This window comes from Platichthys flesus, chromosome 18 (assembly GCF_949316205.1).
Source record: "Platichthys flesus chromosome 18, fPlaFle2.1, whole genome shotgun sequence".
In the NCBI taxonomy this organism is placed as follows: domain Eukaryota; kingdom Metazoa; phylum Chordata; class Actinopteri; order Pleuronectiformes; family Pleuronectidae; genus Platichthys; species Platichthys flesus.
The window spans coordinates 13,893,484-13,910,449 of NC_084962.1; the positions used below are offsets into that span (position 1 = coordinate 13,893,484).

Sequence of the window (16,966 nt, forward strand, 5' to 3'; positions counted from 1 at the left end):
CTTTATGCCAAAACAGGACATAATGAAGGCTCATTCTTGACCTTGGACATACTGTAGTAGTTCGACATTAACACTTGAAGTTATAAAGATTGGCCACGAACAAGGTAAGCCTGAATCCCACATAGCAAATTATGTAATATGTGCAGAAGGCCTGCGTGTGTTTTTGTGTGTTTGCATGTTCGTACTTCTGGGCTTGTAAAATCAGATATCACAGAGTAGGATCCGTAGGTGAGAGACTGTGATGACGATACCGAGCAGCTGCTACCTGTTGCACTTTTGGGCACGACGTTGCTCTGCAGACAAGAGTTAAGTTTACGGCAACATGTCAAATGCAAACAAGATTGTGGCAAAACACTTTCAATAAATGGAAAGCTAAGAGAGTATCAGCACAGGAAGAAATGTATCACTGGGTTCGTTTGTGACACGTGCTGTACCTTAAAGTGAGATTTGTGGACGTGATGAGCGTACAGGTGAGGTTTATGGAACACAAACAGATTCCTGGGAGAAAAACCACAAATGAATACAGGTAATTTTTTCGCTTAGGCAATAAAAGTTATTATTAATATTGACTACATTTTAGATACCTCAGGCAATCTATTAACAGTACTACTGTGTTGCTTTATCTATGACACAGCATATTTTCAGTGTGTAGGTGCAGATTTGTGTCTGTGTGTGTCTCTCACTGAAAGCATTCAGCAAAGTCATCAAGGTCCATCCAGAACTTCTGTAAGAGGGGGAGGACAGGAACTAAGACTTCTTCAGCTACAGACTCCTCTGTTCCAGTTATGGGTTCCTCTGGAGTCGGATTAAAAATAAATAGGTATTTCAAATCATTCAGTACTGCTAATATAATACAATCTTCATCAACTCAAACATGTCCGTATCACGCTGAGAAGAATGCTAATCGACTGGTGCTTTTCAACAGAAAAATTGATGTTGAAATCCTCCACCTCAGAAAGCTGTGAGTTACAAAATGCCTTTCCTCTTGTGACTCATAGCAAGTTATCCTAGACTCAAATCGTTATCTTAAACACAGTGAGTAGAAATGGCCACACTCCCACATAATGGCATAGTGTAAGCGCACATGCACATCCATACTCCCACTCACCGACTCCCACCCATCTCGATGCATGCAGAGCAGACACATAGACATATGCACACAGACACACACTCCACCCAAAACACACAGACACACACATTTGCTCTGCCCCCGAGCTCGAATCAAAGTGAGAGTCTGATCAGAAAGCTGAGGCAGTGAAGGCCAGCGTCTCTGCTGCTGAGCAATGGAGGTCTGCTCGCTCAAACTGCAGGTGTTACTAAGCAACTAAACGGGGGCAGGGAGAAGGCAGGGAATTGGCCGGTTGTCATAACGCATGATTTCAGTCCCGTCTTCTTCAGAGGGTCTTGGCCAAATGATGGACTCTTGGAGAGAGAGACAGAGATGTAGGGAGTGGAGGAGAGAGGCAAATTCTTCTAATCAAATTAGTTGGACGACCCTGCACAGATACTGTTCAAGATCCTTCAGTACTTCACTACATTCAATGAGCGTACGCCAATTCCGGTTAGGCAAATATTTGACCTGAGCTAAGGCGATCTTGTGTAAAGAAATGGTACAGATTGCTTTAAACATGAATGATGGGCCCAGCTTTGCAGAGGAACAGCTTTTACCAGTAGCGATGTCACCGTCGCCCTTCTTCCCGTCCTCTGCAATAACCTAAAGGGACAGAGAGAGAGAGAGAGAGAGAGAGGCATAAAAAATGAGTTACTGAGCAACACTGCCAGAGATATCCCTCCACCCTCGAGTGATTCCACACCAGCTGTGGTGTCGCGAGACACGGGTCAATGTGACAGGGGCTGCTCCTCCTCCTCTTCCTCCTCTGCTAAAACCACGATCAGGGATCACCAGCTATGATTAACATCCACCGCCAGTGACAGATGAGGAGCTATTATGATCCTTCGCATGTTATTTCTCTTAGAGGGGGAATTATTCAACAGCTCTGATTCAATGCTTCTCTGCCTGAGACAACACAGAAATAGAGCTCATTATCAAATCCCTCAAATGCCAAATAGTTCTGTCAGAGTAAGGCTAGACGCGATGTGGTGGGTTACTGCTGCTTTCGTGAGGAAGCTGGATTCTGGAGAACCTGCATCAACAAGCTGAACTTTCTTTGGGCCCTTCCTAGAAGTTTTACGTTTATCTAACAATGCTCCCTCGAGGAAAAATCCTGACGAGTTTACTCAGCTCTGAATTAAAACCATGGCTTTGTGCCGTGTTACTTCAAAGTAATCCCTGCCAAGACTCTGAGATGAGTCAGATTGAGTCTGTGTGTGTGTGTGTGTGTGTACGTGTGAGTCACCACTTATTTGACTAAGTACCCAGAGACCCAGACGGGAAGAGGCACTGTGATTGGGAGGCACACTTGACCTCCTCACCACCAGTATAGACACTTTCGTGCAACACAATACGTACGCGTCTGTGTGTGTTCACCAGAGTGCAGAAAACTTTGCACTAAGCTCCAAGGCATGGTTTGTCACGTCCGCCCACAGCGTGCTATTCTATTCCATTGCTCGTTTCACCTGCTACACAGTGGGAAGACACAGACAGATCGCTCTTACACACAAGACTCCAGAGATTTTAAGCTGCTGCTTTCAGAAGAGAAAGTTATTTTTTTTCCTCGGATCAAATCACAGTCATGGGTTAAGAGGCCACATTTTATTAATCCCACTTTTTAATGGGGCCGTCACCAATCCGCCCCTTGAGTGAATTTATGCCTGAACTCTATGCTTCAATTTCCTGTTTAATTTTTAGCATTACTGTCCATGTGAGTCTTGGATTGTTATGCTTTACATTCCGTCTGTAACTTTGTATTCAAACTCTGCATTTCCTCCACTCATCAGTTTGACTGTTACGTTTTCTTCATTGTTCACAAGTTTTCCCTTTTATATATTTTATATCCCAGCTTGTTGGATTACCACAGTTTGGAGTTCTTTTCTCCTGTCTGCATACAAGCCAGTTCTCTTTAATTAAAAACATTTTCAGTGTAACAGCCTTTCTGTATTGTCAGCATTTGGATCCAGAAATTATTGAATTAAAGCAGGGGCTTTTCTACACAGCCAGAGTTAAGTCTTTTCACTATCCATATTTCACAATTTCACATAAAGTGTACCCTAAAAATATATTTGTGCGTCCCAAATTGACAGCAGCAAGAACCAACTAGACTCGATGAAATGTGTTTATGTGGCATAAGTCAACCATTTGAAGGGCTTTAGTGATGAATCCCATTCCCAGCATATCAGAGGTTCAGACCTCACTCTTACTGCAGGATCCAGTGATTTAACCCACATTATAGTTGAGTGAGTTGACCACATAGGGTGTAAGCGAGATCATGTGACGCCACCTTTTTAATTTCTCTGAGCGAGGCACAGAGGTTGAGTCTGTTGTCCAGCACTGACAGAAACGGGGGGGGGGGGGGGGGGGGGGGGGGGGTCAAGACAGCAAAGACTCACTTGATGTACAGTCCCCTCGGCATGTGACGCACCACGTGCTTGCGGAGTGGTAACACATGTGCGGTTTAGATGTGGCCCACATACACAAAACGATCCACACGAGTGCACGTGCACACACAACAAGCTGCACATGGAATTAGCTTGGCCATACCGCCCTAGCCTAACCGCTCTATAACTGGTCACAGTTACACAAGAGGGCGATTAATATGAACTCAATTTTTTCCCTCTATGCTAGGAGTGAAGTGTAATAATGAACCCCCCAGGAGTTGCAGACACTGATGGCTCACCATCTAATTGCACTCCTTTTTTCATCAGTGCAGTACACGACCTCTCCCTGTATGAAACCCCCACGCGCCCCGTTCACCGCCACCACACACCAGAGATTCCCATTTTCCCATCTCTCAGTTTCTTGCTCCGCTTTCATCTCAACCCGTCACTTTCTTTCCATTTTTTTGTCCCCCCCCCTCCTTTCTTATTCAGTACAGTTGACCAGCCCCCCCAACCCTGCTTTATTCCTCTGTCTTTGTTTCTATCCTCGCCTCTGTGTCTATCCACTGCTGCTCTGATCCCAAGCACCCCAGCCCACCCATCTCATCTCCCTGCCGTCACTGGCTCTCTCTCTAGTGCAGATGTGCCCCTGGTCAGTGGTGGCCTGGCTGGGAGACAACAAAAGTGACTTTGAGACTGGGGGATGGCAGCCTTGTTTTCAGTGACACACAGAGCTACTTTGATGTGCTTTCAACTGCACACTTGTAGGGTAGACAGAGGGGCGTATGAACATATATTAAGCCTGAAAATAACAAGACTACTATCATATTTTGGGGGGAAATTGTGGTGCTATGGAAACGGCTAGGGGTAAACTAAATTAATTAAGGTCCTATGTTAAATGACAAAATTCTCTGTAACACAATATAGAGGAATAAATGAATTCTTGTCCAGCAGACAGGGATTATTTGTACCGTTATGTTGTCATCGTCGCTTGGTGGGCTTGGGGTGTGTTCAGCAACATCAGGCTCAGGGCCGTCTCGGCAGTCAGTCTCCTCTCTCTCAGCAATGCACGCCAGAGGGGATCCATGGGAACGCATCCTCTGAGCACCCTCTCTGACACACAAAGACACAGATTCATGCCGTGTGCACATACAGTACATGCATCATACCGTGTCATCATCATCATGCCATACAGGCACCTCATCTCTTGGAAACATATATAGCAGCAATACACTATATCATTTACAAATGAGTCATATGTGCCGAATGCTAGACGTTAAATGACACCAGAACACCATTTCTTCCATAACAAAGCATTGAGCTGTGATGCGTGTCATAGCCCTGAGGAAGGTAGAAAAAGGAGAAGCAGTTTTCTGGCCATCATTCCTCTACAGGTGGGGTCAGAGCACAGGTTGCCTAATGGCTCAATGTGCAGTAGAACAGAAAAGCAGTTTAATTTCTCAGTTCTAGATCATCTCGGTGTACGTACGATTCTGGGATCGAGCCAACGCTGCTCTTCAAGCCGTGGGAGAGAAAAGGAGTGGCAATCTCAATGAACTGCACTGGTTTGGACACAGGAGGCTCTGCGAATAGAGAAATGTAAAAAATAAATCCTCATGCATCATGCCAGCGCTGCTTTTTCACACTCCAGCTCTTTTTACTGCTTTTTCTGTTTTTCACTCCAAGAGATCAGCTGATGTCAGATATGCAGGAACCAGCAGCTATTTACGATACAGAAATATACCTATCCTCGTTCCATTTTCATTTCTACATGTGGTACTGGATGCCCTCTTAACTGTAGAGTACAAAATCTCCTGCATTTACTCTCAACTTCCTTTCTAGTCATGTTTATTTATGAAATTCACCTACACTCCATCACATAATTTGTGCTTTTCTATTTGTTTGATTTCCTCCCCTGCATCCTCCTCCTGGTTTCCCCTTCAACACCTCTTTTTCTCCAAACTATTTTTGATTTCCTCTCTCACTCACTCCGCGGTTCTGCTGTGATGTTATACTCCTTGTGCGGGCGGACAAGTTTCCATTGCGGTACAGGTAGCGGCTTGGGTGGCACCTCCAGCTGGCATGAACGGGTTCTGGTCAACAGGGCGATGTGGCTGTACAGCAGGCAGAGATTGTATTGACGCAGGACCTCAGAGGAATTAGCCTGCGATTCCGGAAAGACACAAATACACAGAAATGAATGCACATGCAGAGCTAAATGTTGAAAGAGGGAAATTTAAAAGCTGTTCCCCCTACACTGAGATTCACTTGTCTCCTGTAACCAATTCTACAGGTGAATCAGCCCAGATCTGATCCAAAATCAGTGTTGAGGTTATATAACACCTCCAACAGAGGAAAATCCTGGAAACTGTCCACCAATTAGGTTTAGCATGGGTGTAAATAATGAAACAAGGAAAGCCTGTTGAGGGAAACCATCCAAATAGAACACAACATGCCCCCAGATCACAAGCACTGTTATGATTCAACCCCACCACCCACCGCCACCATGGGTCTTCAGTGTATTTTTACATTGCTGTGCTGAATAACAGAGGTGTCTGAGGTTGTTTTTTAGGACTTCAATGATGAAATCATAGATATTTCAATAAAACTGAATAACTTAAACATTGGTCAGTGTTTTTATATATTTGGGGACATACAGGTTAACACAAAATCGATAATAATTGTTCCATCTTCATAGCTCAGCTCAATGAGACTCAGAGTTGATGTTTTTCTCTCTTTGAAATGCTTATGCAGTACTACGCAGCATTTGCATAATAATGTGGATAATGTGTACTGCTTCCAAATCTGTATCTAAAACCTAACTGTAATATACAGTTTTCATGGATGCAGATGTGTCACAAAACAGGGTAGTGAATGACGATTGTTGTGTTCCAGATCGGAGGAAGAGTGAGAAGACGAACCATTTGTCCAAACTTAAGGGGGTCGTTATGTGGCTGAAAAGCATATTGGCTGACACACAGCACAACATCAGGGGGACCTGAGAAACAAACAAAAAGAAAACATTTATATTATCAGGTAATGCTACTAACAAAAGCACAGATAGGTAAACCCTGTTAGAAAATGCAAACTGCACAGACACACAGCTACACAGGCACAAAGGTATGAATGATATTGGATTTTAGAGACACTCTGATTCAACAGCAACAGTCTAATCAATTTCTAGTGAATCCCTTAAGATTTGAAAGCACTATTGGCCTTTTCAGGTATGAATGAGGCAACAAGAGAATATCTAGGTTATCTATGGATGGCCCTGCCCCCTATAGTGCATCATAGAGTATGTGGTAATAGGAACACATAGGCCAGGAGACACGGAAAATCAATTTGAAGGGCCGCGGTGCAGAGAGATGCGAGCACTGCCATACTAATATAAAGGCTACACATTAAGAATTGAACAGAGAAGAGGTTTTCACACTGTGTTGTGATTTATGCATTTTACATATATGCATTTCAATAGAATACAACAGTGAGCATGGTAATGGTGGAAGAGAAAGTGTGTAGAGATTTGTCTTTGAAAGTATGGTGTGTAAGAATTTTACTAAAAGATAAATGCTTTGTGACATACTACTACTTTGTGGATGCTTATTTACTCTAAACATGTGAGAGACTGTATGAAAGAGCTGATGGGGTATGAAAGAAGTATGTATTTAGTAATCAAATGTAAATGTATTGGACAAAAAGACAACAATTTGCCTCACGTTGAACTAAATTAAATAAAATCTGTACTTTGCCATGTATGTTAAGCACGATGATGTTAATTCAAATCTCTATTTCAACTAATTCTAATTTTGCAACTTTAAAAAAGCATCTACCTCCCTGCCTCAATCCTGCCTCCATCGGATAACCACACTTACCTCAAGAGGCTCTTCTGCCCTGCGGGAACACCAAATAATTCACCCTGCCACTGCTCCCTCTGCTGGTTTATTTATAGTCCACCATACACGCATTAACCCTTCCTACGCTTCATAATACATGAGCTTGGGAAAACAGGAAGTGATGCTTGAAATACAGGAAAGAGGCAGCAGAGCGCTGTCTGAACGACGGCACAGCTCCGAAATCTAGCAATTTTTTACGAAGTTGCGTGATGGAGATCTGAGGCCTGTGCTGAAGTAAATCACCATAGCAATACTTTGAATGCTGTAGTGGTTTAAGGGATATTACTGCTGTAACAAAATGCAATCATTGATCAATGAGAGTTTCTGTGGGACAATTAAATATTCATTGTCACGCTCTATACTATTTGAATTATGGATGCAGAGGGAGGAATGCAGAGAATGTACACTGTACATCCGCATACATAGATACAAAAAGATAGTAGGCTACAGATACACACAAAATATACTCACCCCTTTATACAGAATATACGTGTATTATTATGTATAAACGATAAATTGATAAACTAAGCAATACAAGTTTTCTGTGCGTGATGATCAGGATGATCAGGATTTAATGGATGATTGATTTGATTGACTCACTCAATTACATGCGGAATAAGAGTGTGTAATTGAGACGCATGTTTGCAGGTGCATGTAAATCCAGCTGTGCCTGTGTGTGTGGGTGACTGACTGTGACAAATCTGGACCATTACCGTTTTCTCGATCTGAAATCTGCCTCCTGGTTCTGGACCCGCTGGAACACTTCCCTGAAACTGACTCTGAAGTCTGATCCTTCGTCTCTTCTGGCAAACTCTCAATCGGGTGTGAAAATACAGGAATGGTATCCAGCAAGAAATCCCAGGTTTTTCCAAGGTACAAAGATCTGAGAGTAGGTTAAAGAGAATACGATTGCAGGTTGCAGTTATTAAATTCCACAAAGGTTTTTGAGATTGCAAGTCACAGCATCTTTATGTGGATGTTTTGTTAGTGAATTCTAATTTTTCCAATATACAAATTCAACTGTTTTATGAGCAGACACAAGCTCTCCTGTCTATTGTTTAGCACGCAGCACTTGTAACACCACGACAGCTCTTGTACTGGATGAAGAGCACTGTTTCTGCAGTCTGTCTCAATCCCATTGCAGTGATTGTCCCTGTTCCTGAAATGTCTCTTCATTTCCAATACAATGTACTGCACCATTTACAGCAGCATTTCTCCCTCTCTTGCCAATAAAGCACACGGTACAATCTTCTCCAACACATCCCACAGAAATAAAACCAGTGAAGTAAAAATGGTTTGTGTCAGTTGCCTCCTGCTAGATATGGGCAGGGACACAGAGAGCATCATCTTTAAATCTAGGTGCACGGTAGGGAGTTGTGTAACCCTACGTGAAGGACACCACTTTAGCTTTCATTTCACAAGGAACAATTTACAGATTTTAGTCGGACGAGTCATGTGAGGACACGTGCAAGTCCCTCTGTGGTTAAAGTCTGCAGAGCCCATCACTGGCAGCTATTTTCTGCTTCCCACCGGTTAAAAATCTGAATTACACCATGTACTTCCCTTTTTTTGTCCAGCAGCCTCCAAGTGTGGGTTGATCTCCAAAATTACACAACCTCAAAAATTAGGTCTTGCATTTTGTTAACTCAGGAGTTGTGAACAATAAAAACACCTATTACAGCACATTGCTGACTGTTTTTCTGCATTACAATAATAGCTGCTGTGTGTCAGCCTGAATTTTAAACATCCCCTGATTTCCGGCTGCAAATAGCAATGACAATAATACAACAAATATACATTTACAAACCAAATCATGAGCAGAAAGCCGAGCTAGAATAGTTTTTTGCATATTACGGTATTAGATGATGTAAATAAAACCATCTGCATGGGTGTGTTCATGGATAGTGTGCACTTAGTACTGCATACCCATGTGTCACACAAAAACAGTCATGCTGAATGCCTGTACGTGTGGAGAGATTCCCCTGGCGACTCACTAACAGCAGCTTACCTGCTGAGCTACAGAAAATAACATTCAGCATTTCCACTGCAAAACACTGTTGCCCCATTAAAGTTCCATCACTGACAAGCTGAGATTCTCCACCACTCAGGGTCTCTCCTCCCCCTTTATTACATATCTCCTTGTTTCTATTTTAGTCATTTCCCATACTGCTGTAGACAGTAGGATTTTGCTGCAGAGTAAGGTAAAAAAAAAATGTTACCATGTCAGACTGGGAGTCAGTTTAGTGTAACGGCATTGTGATAAACTATAACACCCACTCAGGAGAAATTAAAAGCCAAGGAAAAAAGGTGAACACCCAATAAAAAAAAAAAAGAAGAGGGAAAGATATGTATAATTTCTAGGACAAATAACATTAGATGAACAAGATGGAGAGGATCTTACTGTAAAGGCCTGATTTCGGGGATCCAGCCGGTGAGGGCGTTGATGAAGGTGAACTCGCCCATCTCTCCTTCTGACACTACACTGTAAACAGAAGCATGGCAAAATGATTACTACAACAAAAAGAGGAAAAGAGAAATCCGACAAACTAGACACTCAATTCGATCCACCCATAGCAGCACGTTTTGAACTTTTGAGGAAATAGTTTTGACATGGTGTATCGATAATATGCGTAGCGTCAACAATCGTGAAGGATTGTGTGTTTTCTCTCTTTATCAACATTGTGTTGGGAACGAGGAAGGGAATGGACTCTGAAATGTATCATTTAAAACAAATTGTGATCACATTCTATCCTGAAAAGTCAAAGATACAGAATCAATGGAATTGTTTAACGGACTTTCAAACTAGTAATTGGCATCATGGTGACAACAAGCCAAAAATATATAAAATAACCAGCGCAGCGGTTGAACAAATCTTATTTTTTTTTTGGGGGGGGGGGGGCTCTCTGTATGTGTGTATCCTTCACATCCAATTTTCAGTTTTCAGCCATCTGGCTGCAGCTGCTCTAATTGCTCTTCATGGGATCCTGTGGTCAACCTGTGCGATCCCCACTGATGAGCCCCGAGGAAGTGAAATCATTACATTACATGTCATTTAGCTGATGCTTTTATCCAAAGCGACTTACATTTTTTAGAACACTCATCGTTTTATGAGGGGCAATCTAGGGGTTCAGTATCTTGCCAAGGACACTTAGGTGATGGGATAGAGTGGGATTCGAACCGGCAACCTTCTTGTTGCAGAGAACCCGCTCTATCCCCTAGGCCAACCTCACCCCATGATGTCAATAAAACTTTATCGGTAATGTCACAGTCCATGACCACTACAAAAAAAGCTGCTTTGAACCAACGACAAGGAGCCCCTGAATCTGGCCTTATTGAGGAAAAACAAACACTAGTGCTTCTCTGATGAGCCCCCGGCAGACACCTGGACAAAGTTTGGATCCTAGTTCAGTACAAATAACTTTCACAAAAGCTCATTAATGATTGATCAGGAGAGAGGCTCCTTTGTTTCCTGTCCCGAATGAAACATTTATGCTTCGCCTTTCTACGGACACTGGAACAGCCACCTTTACACACGCCATGTTGCCCCATCACAGACGTGCACACTGGCTGTCGGTCACCAAATTCAACACGGCCCAAGGAAGAGATTAGGTGAGTCGAAAGTTTGGCCAAGTCAGCAAAACGCGCTGTGTGTGTGTGTGTGGGGGGGGGGGGGGGGGGATTCATGTGTAAGACTGTCAGCTTGGATTTCATTTAATCACTTTGCTTCCACAAATGTAGGGCTGTCTTTATGTCACTTAAAAAAATTATTTCCACGTCAAATACTACTTTCTACATTAATTATAGAGTAAAACGATATATTTTAAATGCCATTTTACAAACATTTCAGCATTGACAAATGTTCCACTGCGATTTTGAATACATTAATATACATATAAAATCTTTGTATTACAACCAGGAATTTGGAGCTGGACAACCGGGTATACTAATTTACTTAAGGAGGTTTGGTTAAGTTCAAAAGGTTACTATGCATGTGTGTACGTTTTTTTTACAGTAATTATGAGGATGTATAGTGGTCATATACTTGGATTTAGGTTGAGCGTGCTCTTAAACCCTCTTATTTTAAGACTATAGCAACTGTGTACAAACTATTTGCGGCAGTGATGCAATGCGTACAGTGTTTGAACTAGAATGTAGAGTAACTGACTTGGAGTTGGCCAGTTTAATGAGAGCCTTGGCCAACAGCATCGGCCACAGCTCTGCCTGACAGGTGGAGGCGGGGAGGAGGAGGTTGTTTTCTTCATCAAATGGCATGCAGTCATCAACTGCTATCTTCCTCCAACTACCCTGAAAGTAAGGAGGGAGGACAGCGTGATGCGGTAAAACAATTGGTATGGCTCAAATAGATGTTAGTTTATCTCTTTAAATTAGTCATTATTCATTTTTCAACAGTACTTGATGTAAAAGTTCGGCATCTACGGAAATATGTTTATTCGAGACACATGGCTCTGTCCACGGGAAACCAAAACAGTGCATATATTTACTGAGAGATGACCACATAGAACTAATTGATGCCTTATAGCCCTTAAATAAAACAATGAGGCAGCCTCTATCGTTTTTAATATTCCCTTGAGTGCCACATATGGATAGTTGTGTTTCCAAATTGTACATGTTGACACCCTGAAATCCACCCAAAATCAAATTCAGCTTAAAAGGATTTTCTGATCCCATATTTGTAATATCATGAAATAAATGCAATGCAGGTCTGGCTATGTGCATTCATAGATTAAAAATTAAAGCTGCTGTACATTCAAACTTGCAAAATCGAGCCTCTAAGGCAAGAATAAAGCATTTAGTCAAAGCAGAGCAGTGGTGTAACACTTGCATCAGCTGATCAGCTCTCAGTAGTTTCCTACACGCTCTTTATCATCCAGCCGTCATCTGACCATCAGTTGAATGGTAACGTCCAGTCCCATTCATACAAGTGTACTAACTGTCCTTATAATCCTTTTCACTCTTATTCTGCGGAAGCCTTCATAGCCACACTGCCTGGTGAGGCAGATCCTTCCACCACCCTAAACTCCTCCTTCTGTGCTGAGCTTTAGGGAGCGTTGATTCCACTAGGATCTAATTTCAACAGCCTTCTCCAAATCAGGACTGAAATGATATTTGAAATTATTTCTCCCAGCAGAATTCTCCTCACTGCTCAGATTTCACGTGAGCTCCCTGAGAAACAGAGTCTGCTCTGCCAAATGTAACTCAATAACCATTTACAATAAATAGGGAAATTACTTAAATGTTTTGGACAGAAATAGCAATTTCATGTAAGAGTTTGTTGTGATAGGAAGAAGACTGCATTTAATAAGGTAATAATAGGAACAAATTACCAGCCCCTACATGTGACTCAGATTATCACGATAAGCCCTGCAGGTGGATTTTTCCACAAAAGGCTGCGTAACAACCACAAAATCTCTGATCTATGGCTCGTATTTCTATTCCATATTTCCCCAAGCATTAGCCTCCTTGTGCTTGCAGCTTTGCATCTTGTGTGGTGTCAAAGCTTGTTAGTGTCGGCGGTGTGGTTTGTCCACCGACCGTCTGGTGGAGTTTCACACTGACAGGAGGAAAAGCAGCGAAAGCAGGTGATAATCTGACTGACTGCTCACAGGTGTTCTGCTTATTATCCATGAGAGCACTGGCACAGGCAATGCAATCCTTTATCGAGTGTGGGTCGTCACACTCCCCTTCTTTCCTCCCCATCCACTTTCTTGTCAAACCATCGCCCCGAGGAAGAGCTTGATGCGTTCGCAGATGGGATATAACAGAGTGCGAAAGGGCAAGTTGGGGGAGAAAGGAAGAAATGGAGGATGGCAGAGACAGATAGACAGATGCAGGATGGTAGAGACGGGGTAACAAGATGAGGATGGGATGGATATTCACAGCGCCGTAAAGGAGGCAATGTTAAAAAAAAAGGAAGATAGGTTGAGAGAAGAAAGAAAGGATGAGACTGGCAGGGGAGGGAAGGAGAAGCCTATGAGCCGGCGAGGAAACGGGAACGAGGGTTGGGGGCTGGGTGCTGAACGGCATCTCAACAACCATCTGTTAGTGTGCTCTGGTTGGCAGGGGATCTGCTGCCTACAACCGTGTCATGCCTGTTTGTCAAGGCAAGAGTCGTAGTGTTACAGAACACCATTTTTAGCTGTGTCTTTCTCACTGTCTCGCTGACCCACATTGTGGAGCAGGGAAGACGTTCCCCCGAGACTGTCACAAAGATGTTGTGTCCTCTACCCCGAGTGTCAAACAACACACATCCTGCAACTCACAGGCCAGCAACTTCAAGCTTTATCTCCGTGGAAAGACGACCTTTGTTTAGAACTAGAAATCTGTGAAATGTGTGTGCTCTAATAAGTGATATAAATGTCACTGTGATGTGTGAAGCCCTCCCAGGGTGGAGGCAGCTCTTATAGACTGACTGGACATCAATTTCAAACCCGAGCCACAGTCTCTGCGATGCTGCTAACTCCTGTTAAGTCATATCTATTCATCAGGAAATGGATGAAGCCCGGCCACATTGGGAACAGCAGTGAGCTGATTGATTTGAGTTCTGACTGGATAAAGCATCCCCCCCCCCCCACGCCAATCCCCTGTGATCAGCTGCATCCTGAGGGGTCCGCCACACAATACAAATGCAATTTCATGAGATCCGTTGCCTCAAGACACAACAGAAGTGTGATTAACAAAGAGGCATTGTGGCACAGCAGCTTCCTCGGCAAGGGTGTACGATTTTTTGGGGACTATTTATTTCCATTTTCTCATCAGACTATGTGAACGGATGTTTGCTCGAGCCCGACTGATATCGATTTTTGACAGCTGATGATGATAATACCAATATTAGAGACAAAAATAACAATCCGGTGCATGGGCGGATGATTCCTCATCCCAAGATGTCATTAACAAACCCTCCGGACAGAGGGATTTAATTGAGGTTTATATTGCCCAGTTAAATAACAAATTTCATTATGAATAACTAAATGAAAAATATAGAAATAATATATAGACGTTGAATAAACAAATTTTCTTTTATATGCATGTGTCTGTCTTACCATCCAGTAGAGCTTGACCAAGTATTTCCCAAAGTTGTTGTAGAGTGGCATATGACCTTTCACCACCTTGCACAGCGAGTAGATGTGCTCCCAAGGTTTCCAACGCTCCCCTTCTTTAGATTTGTTGCCACACAGCGTCCAGACGATACAGATTTCACTGATGATCCACCTCATCAGCTTGACCAGGGAGAGGAGAAGGGAAAGAAAAGTAATCACCGGTCTAATAACTCCTCAACGATCATTAAATCTATTGGCTGAAACATCAACTATCTCATCTATCATTCACTTGATCAATAGGGCAACTGCAGCACCCTGGTCTAATTCATTTCTGTCAGTCAAACGTCACCCAGTCTGACGTCTGAATTAGTGAGATGTTCATTAGAGAAGGAGAAAAGGTGAAAACTAACCTCACTGCAAATCAGATGATCGTTGTTGGAGAGGAGGTCAAACGTCCTTTGACTTTGAACAACGACGGGAGTCTTAAAATGAGAGCACATCCTTAGAGTGTGTTATAGCATTTGTACATATCAGAATCAAAAACAAATATTGCTGTCACACATCACCTTTTTAAATAGAATCACCGGGTTTGGAAAAACCGAACGATTATGTCGTTTTTAGAGGAAGGATCACGGAGGAGCTGCTGCCTGCTCCTGCACAGCTGATGGCTTTTGTGATTAGCCCCGTGTTCATCTTGTATGAAATTAATAAACGGCTTTTCACATCCTGAGTGAAAAGGCAGCGTGTGACCTGGCAAGGACTAATTCAAAGAGCAGGAAGCTTCCAGTAATTGCTAAATACTGCACTGAGAGATGGTTAACAGCAAAGGGGAGTGATGCAATTACAATTTGACTGGAGGTGACTAGAGAGCAGATTTGTTTAACCACACTTCACACTACGTGGCAGGGAAATGCATTTTGTTGATATGTCAAGGTTGCTACCATAAAATGACTTACTTTATTAACCTGTAAATTTCTCTGATTAGGAGACTATTCTTCAAGTCAATACAAGATCATGGCGTCTATTAATCCTACTAAGACAAATTACTACAAGGCGTGGGACATGACCCCTGAGCCCTTTCATTTTGGTGTGGATCCAGATCAGGAGCACATTCTTCAACAATGCAAGGTAGTGTGTTTTTACATATTTAGGAGTGAGTGCAATTTGGTGCAAATAAAATCTGAATCAAGTGAATTTTTATGTGGTTTCATTTGGGGACTGTCGGGCCTTGGCGGAAGAATGCATCCTAATAAGTTCATCATGTAATGTTAGAGCGCTACAGAACCAATACATTCATGGTCCATGCATTCCTAGCATAAAAGACCTGTCTTGCCATGTAAGAGAGGAACAGACAAACGTACAGGGGGTAAAAACATAACCTTCTTGTACATTAAAAGTACAATAAATCTGCTGGACACACAGTACAACTGCACCATGTTTATTGTTAAACTGTCAACTCGCTGGGGCTCAGCGTTGCCAATCAGCACAGGCAGACATTTTGCATGTTCCATTAGAAACCATAGAGGTTCTATGGAAGCGTGAAGGTTACCTTGTCCACTAAAAACTCTGTGGGCCGTTTCCAGCAGTGCACTTTCAGGGATGGAGGAATCTTTCCCTCTGGATCTTCAAAAAAGGGCTGCAGACAAAAAGCAGATCAGATGAGATTCTAAACCAACAAAGACACGAGCAAAGAACGAGAAGTGAGAGTGGACTTGTGTGAAATTTTGATTTACAGCAGTGGAACTTGTCCCTTTGCTCTTCTTGTCATCCTCGGCTCCTTTACTGGAGTCCCACTTCTCCTTGTTGACTTCCGCATCGCTCCACTCGGGCCACACGGGGAACCCGCTCCTCCACGCGCCCCCCAGGCTCTCTGAGGAGGTGTCGACCAGGGAGCCGGTTCTGAAAGCAACACAACACACACACACACACACACACACACACACACACACACACACACACACACACACACACACACAAACACACACACACACACACACACACACAATTCACTGTCTGTGCTCTGAGCTCCTGTCAACATTTAGCAGCTGATTAGCAGAGACTCAGTGTCTCTCGTGATGGACACCACCTCCTGTTGGTGTCCTCTCTTCCTGCTGAGACTGAACTGTCATGGCATGCTAGGCTAACGCTAATGCTAACCACGGATGCTCTCTTAATTAGCACGTCACTTGCTGACTCACGCTAGAGCCGCTTTGCCGGGGGAGGGCTCCTTCTTCCTCGCCTGAGACTTGGACATGGCTCTTCTCTTTGTTGTTGTTGTTGTTGTTGTTGTTGTTGTTGTCACAGTCGCCTCCCTCCCGCAGGTGCGCTTGTTTCCAGGTGTGACTCCGCTTGTCAAAAGTTTACCCGTTGCCTAGCGACGGAGCCACAGCATCGAGGGGCGTGGCCTGGGGGCTGAGTCTTCGTCACTTGTTGCCACGGGGAGTGATGGGAAGATTCTCCTTTTAGGTTTATATGTATTTACAGACAAATAAATTCATATATATTAAATATAATAATAAC

General features: G+C 43.2%; 1 protein-coding gene across 1 annotated transcript in view; it reads right to left on the minus strand.

Moving 5' to 3' along the window:
• The window catches only part of adgb (androglobin), a 34,187-nt gene extending 17,409 nt beyond the window's left edge, over positions 1-16,778 (minus strand). Inside the window, exons 1-16 of the mRNA XM_062410737.1 lie at positions 16,645-16,778; positions 16,180-16,345; positions 15,996-16,082; positions 14,857-14,928; positions 14,450-14,626; positions 11,554-11,693; positions 9,790-9,870; positions 8,102-8,271; positions 6,417-6,493; positions 5,485-5,659; positions 4,985-5,078; positions 4,467-4,608; positions 1,669-1,714; positions 684-795; positions 435-498; positions 186-293 (exon numbers count right to left, since the gene is read on the minus strand). Of these exons, the coding sequence (XP_062266721.1) occupies positions 186-293; positions 435-498; positions 684-795; positions 1,669-1,714; positions 4,467-4,608; positions 4,985-5,078; positions 5,485-5,659; positions 6,417-6,493; positions 8,102-8,271; positions 9,790-9,870; positions 11,554-11,693; positions 14,450-14,626; positions 14,857-14,928; positions 15,996-16,082; positions 16,180-16,345; positions 16,645-16,700 (1,767 nt within the window). The 5' untranslated portion in view covers positions 16,701-16,778. The remainder of the gene's footprint in view (positions 1-185; positions 294-434; positions 499-683; positions 796-1,668; positions 1,715-4,466; positions 4,609-4,984; positions 5,079-5,484; positions 5,660-6,416; positions 6,494-8,101; positions 8,272-9,789; positions 9,871-11,553; positions 11,694-14,449; positions 14,627-14,856; positions 14,929-15,995; positions 16,083-16,179; positions 16,346-16,644) is intronic.
• Positions 16,779-16,966: the final 188 nt, after the last annotated feature.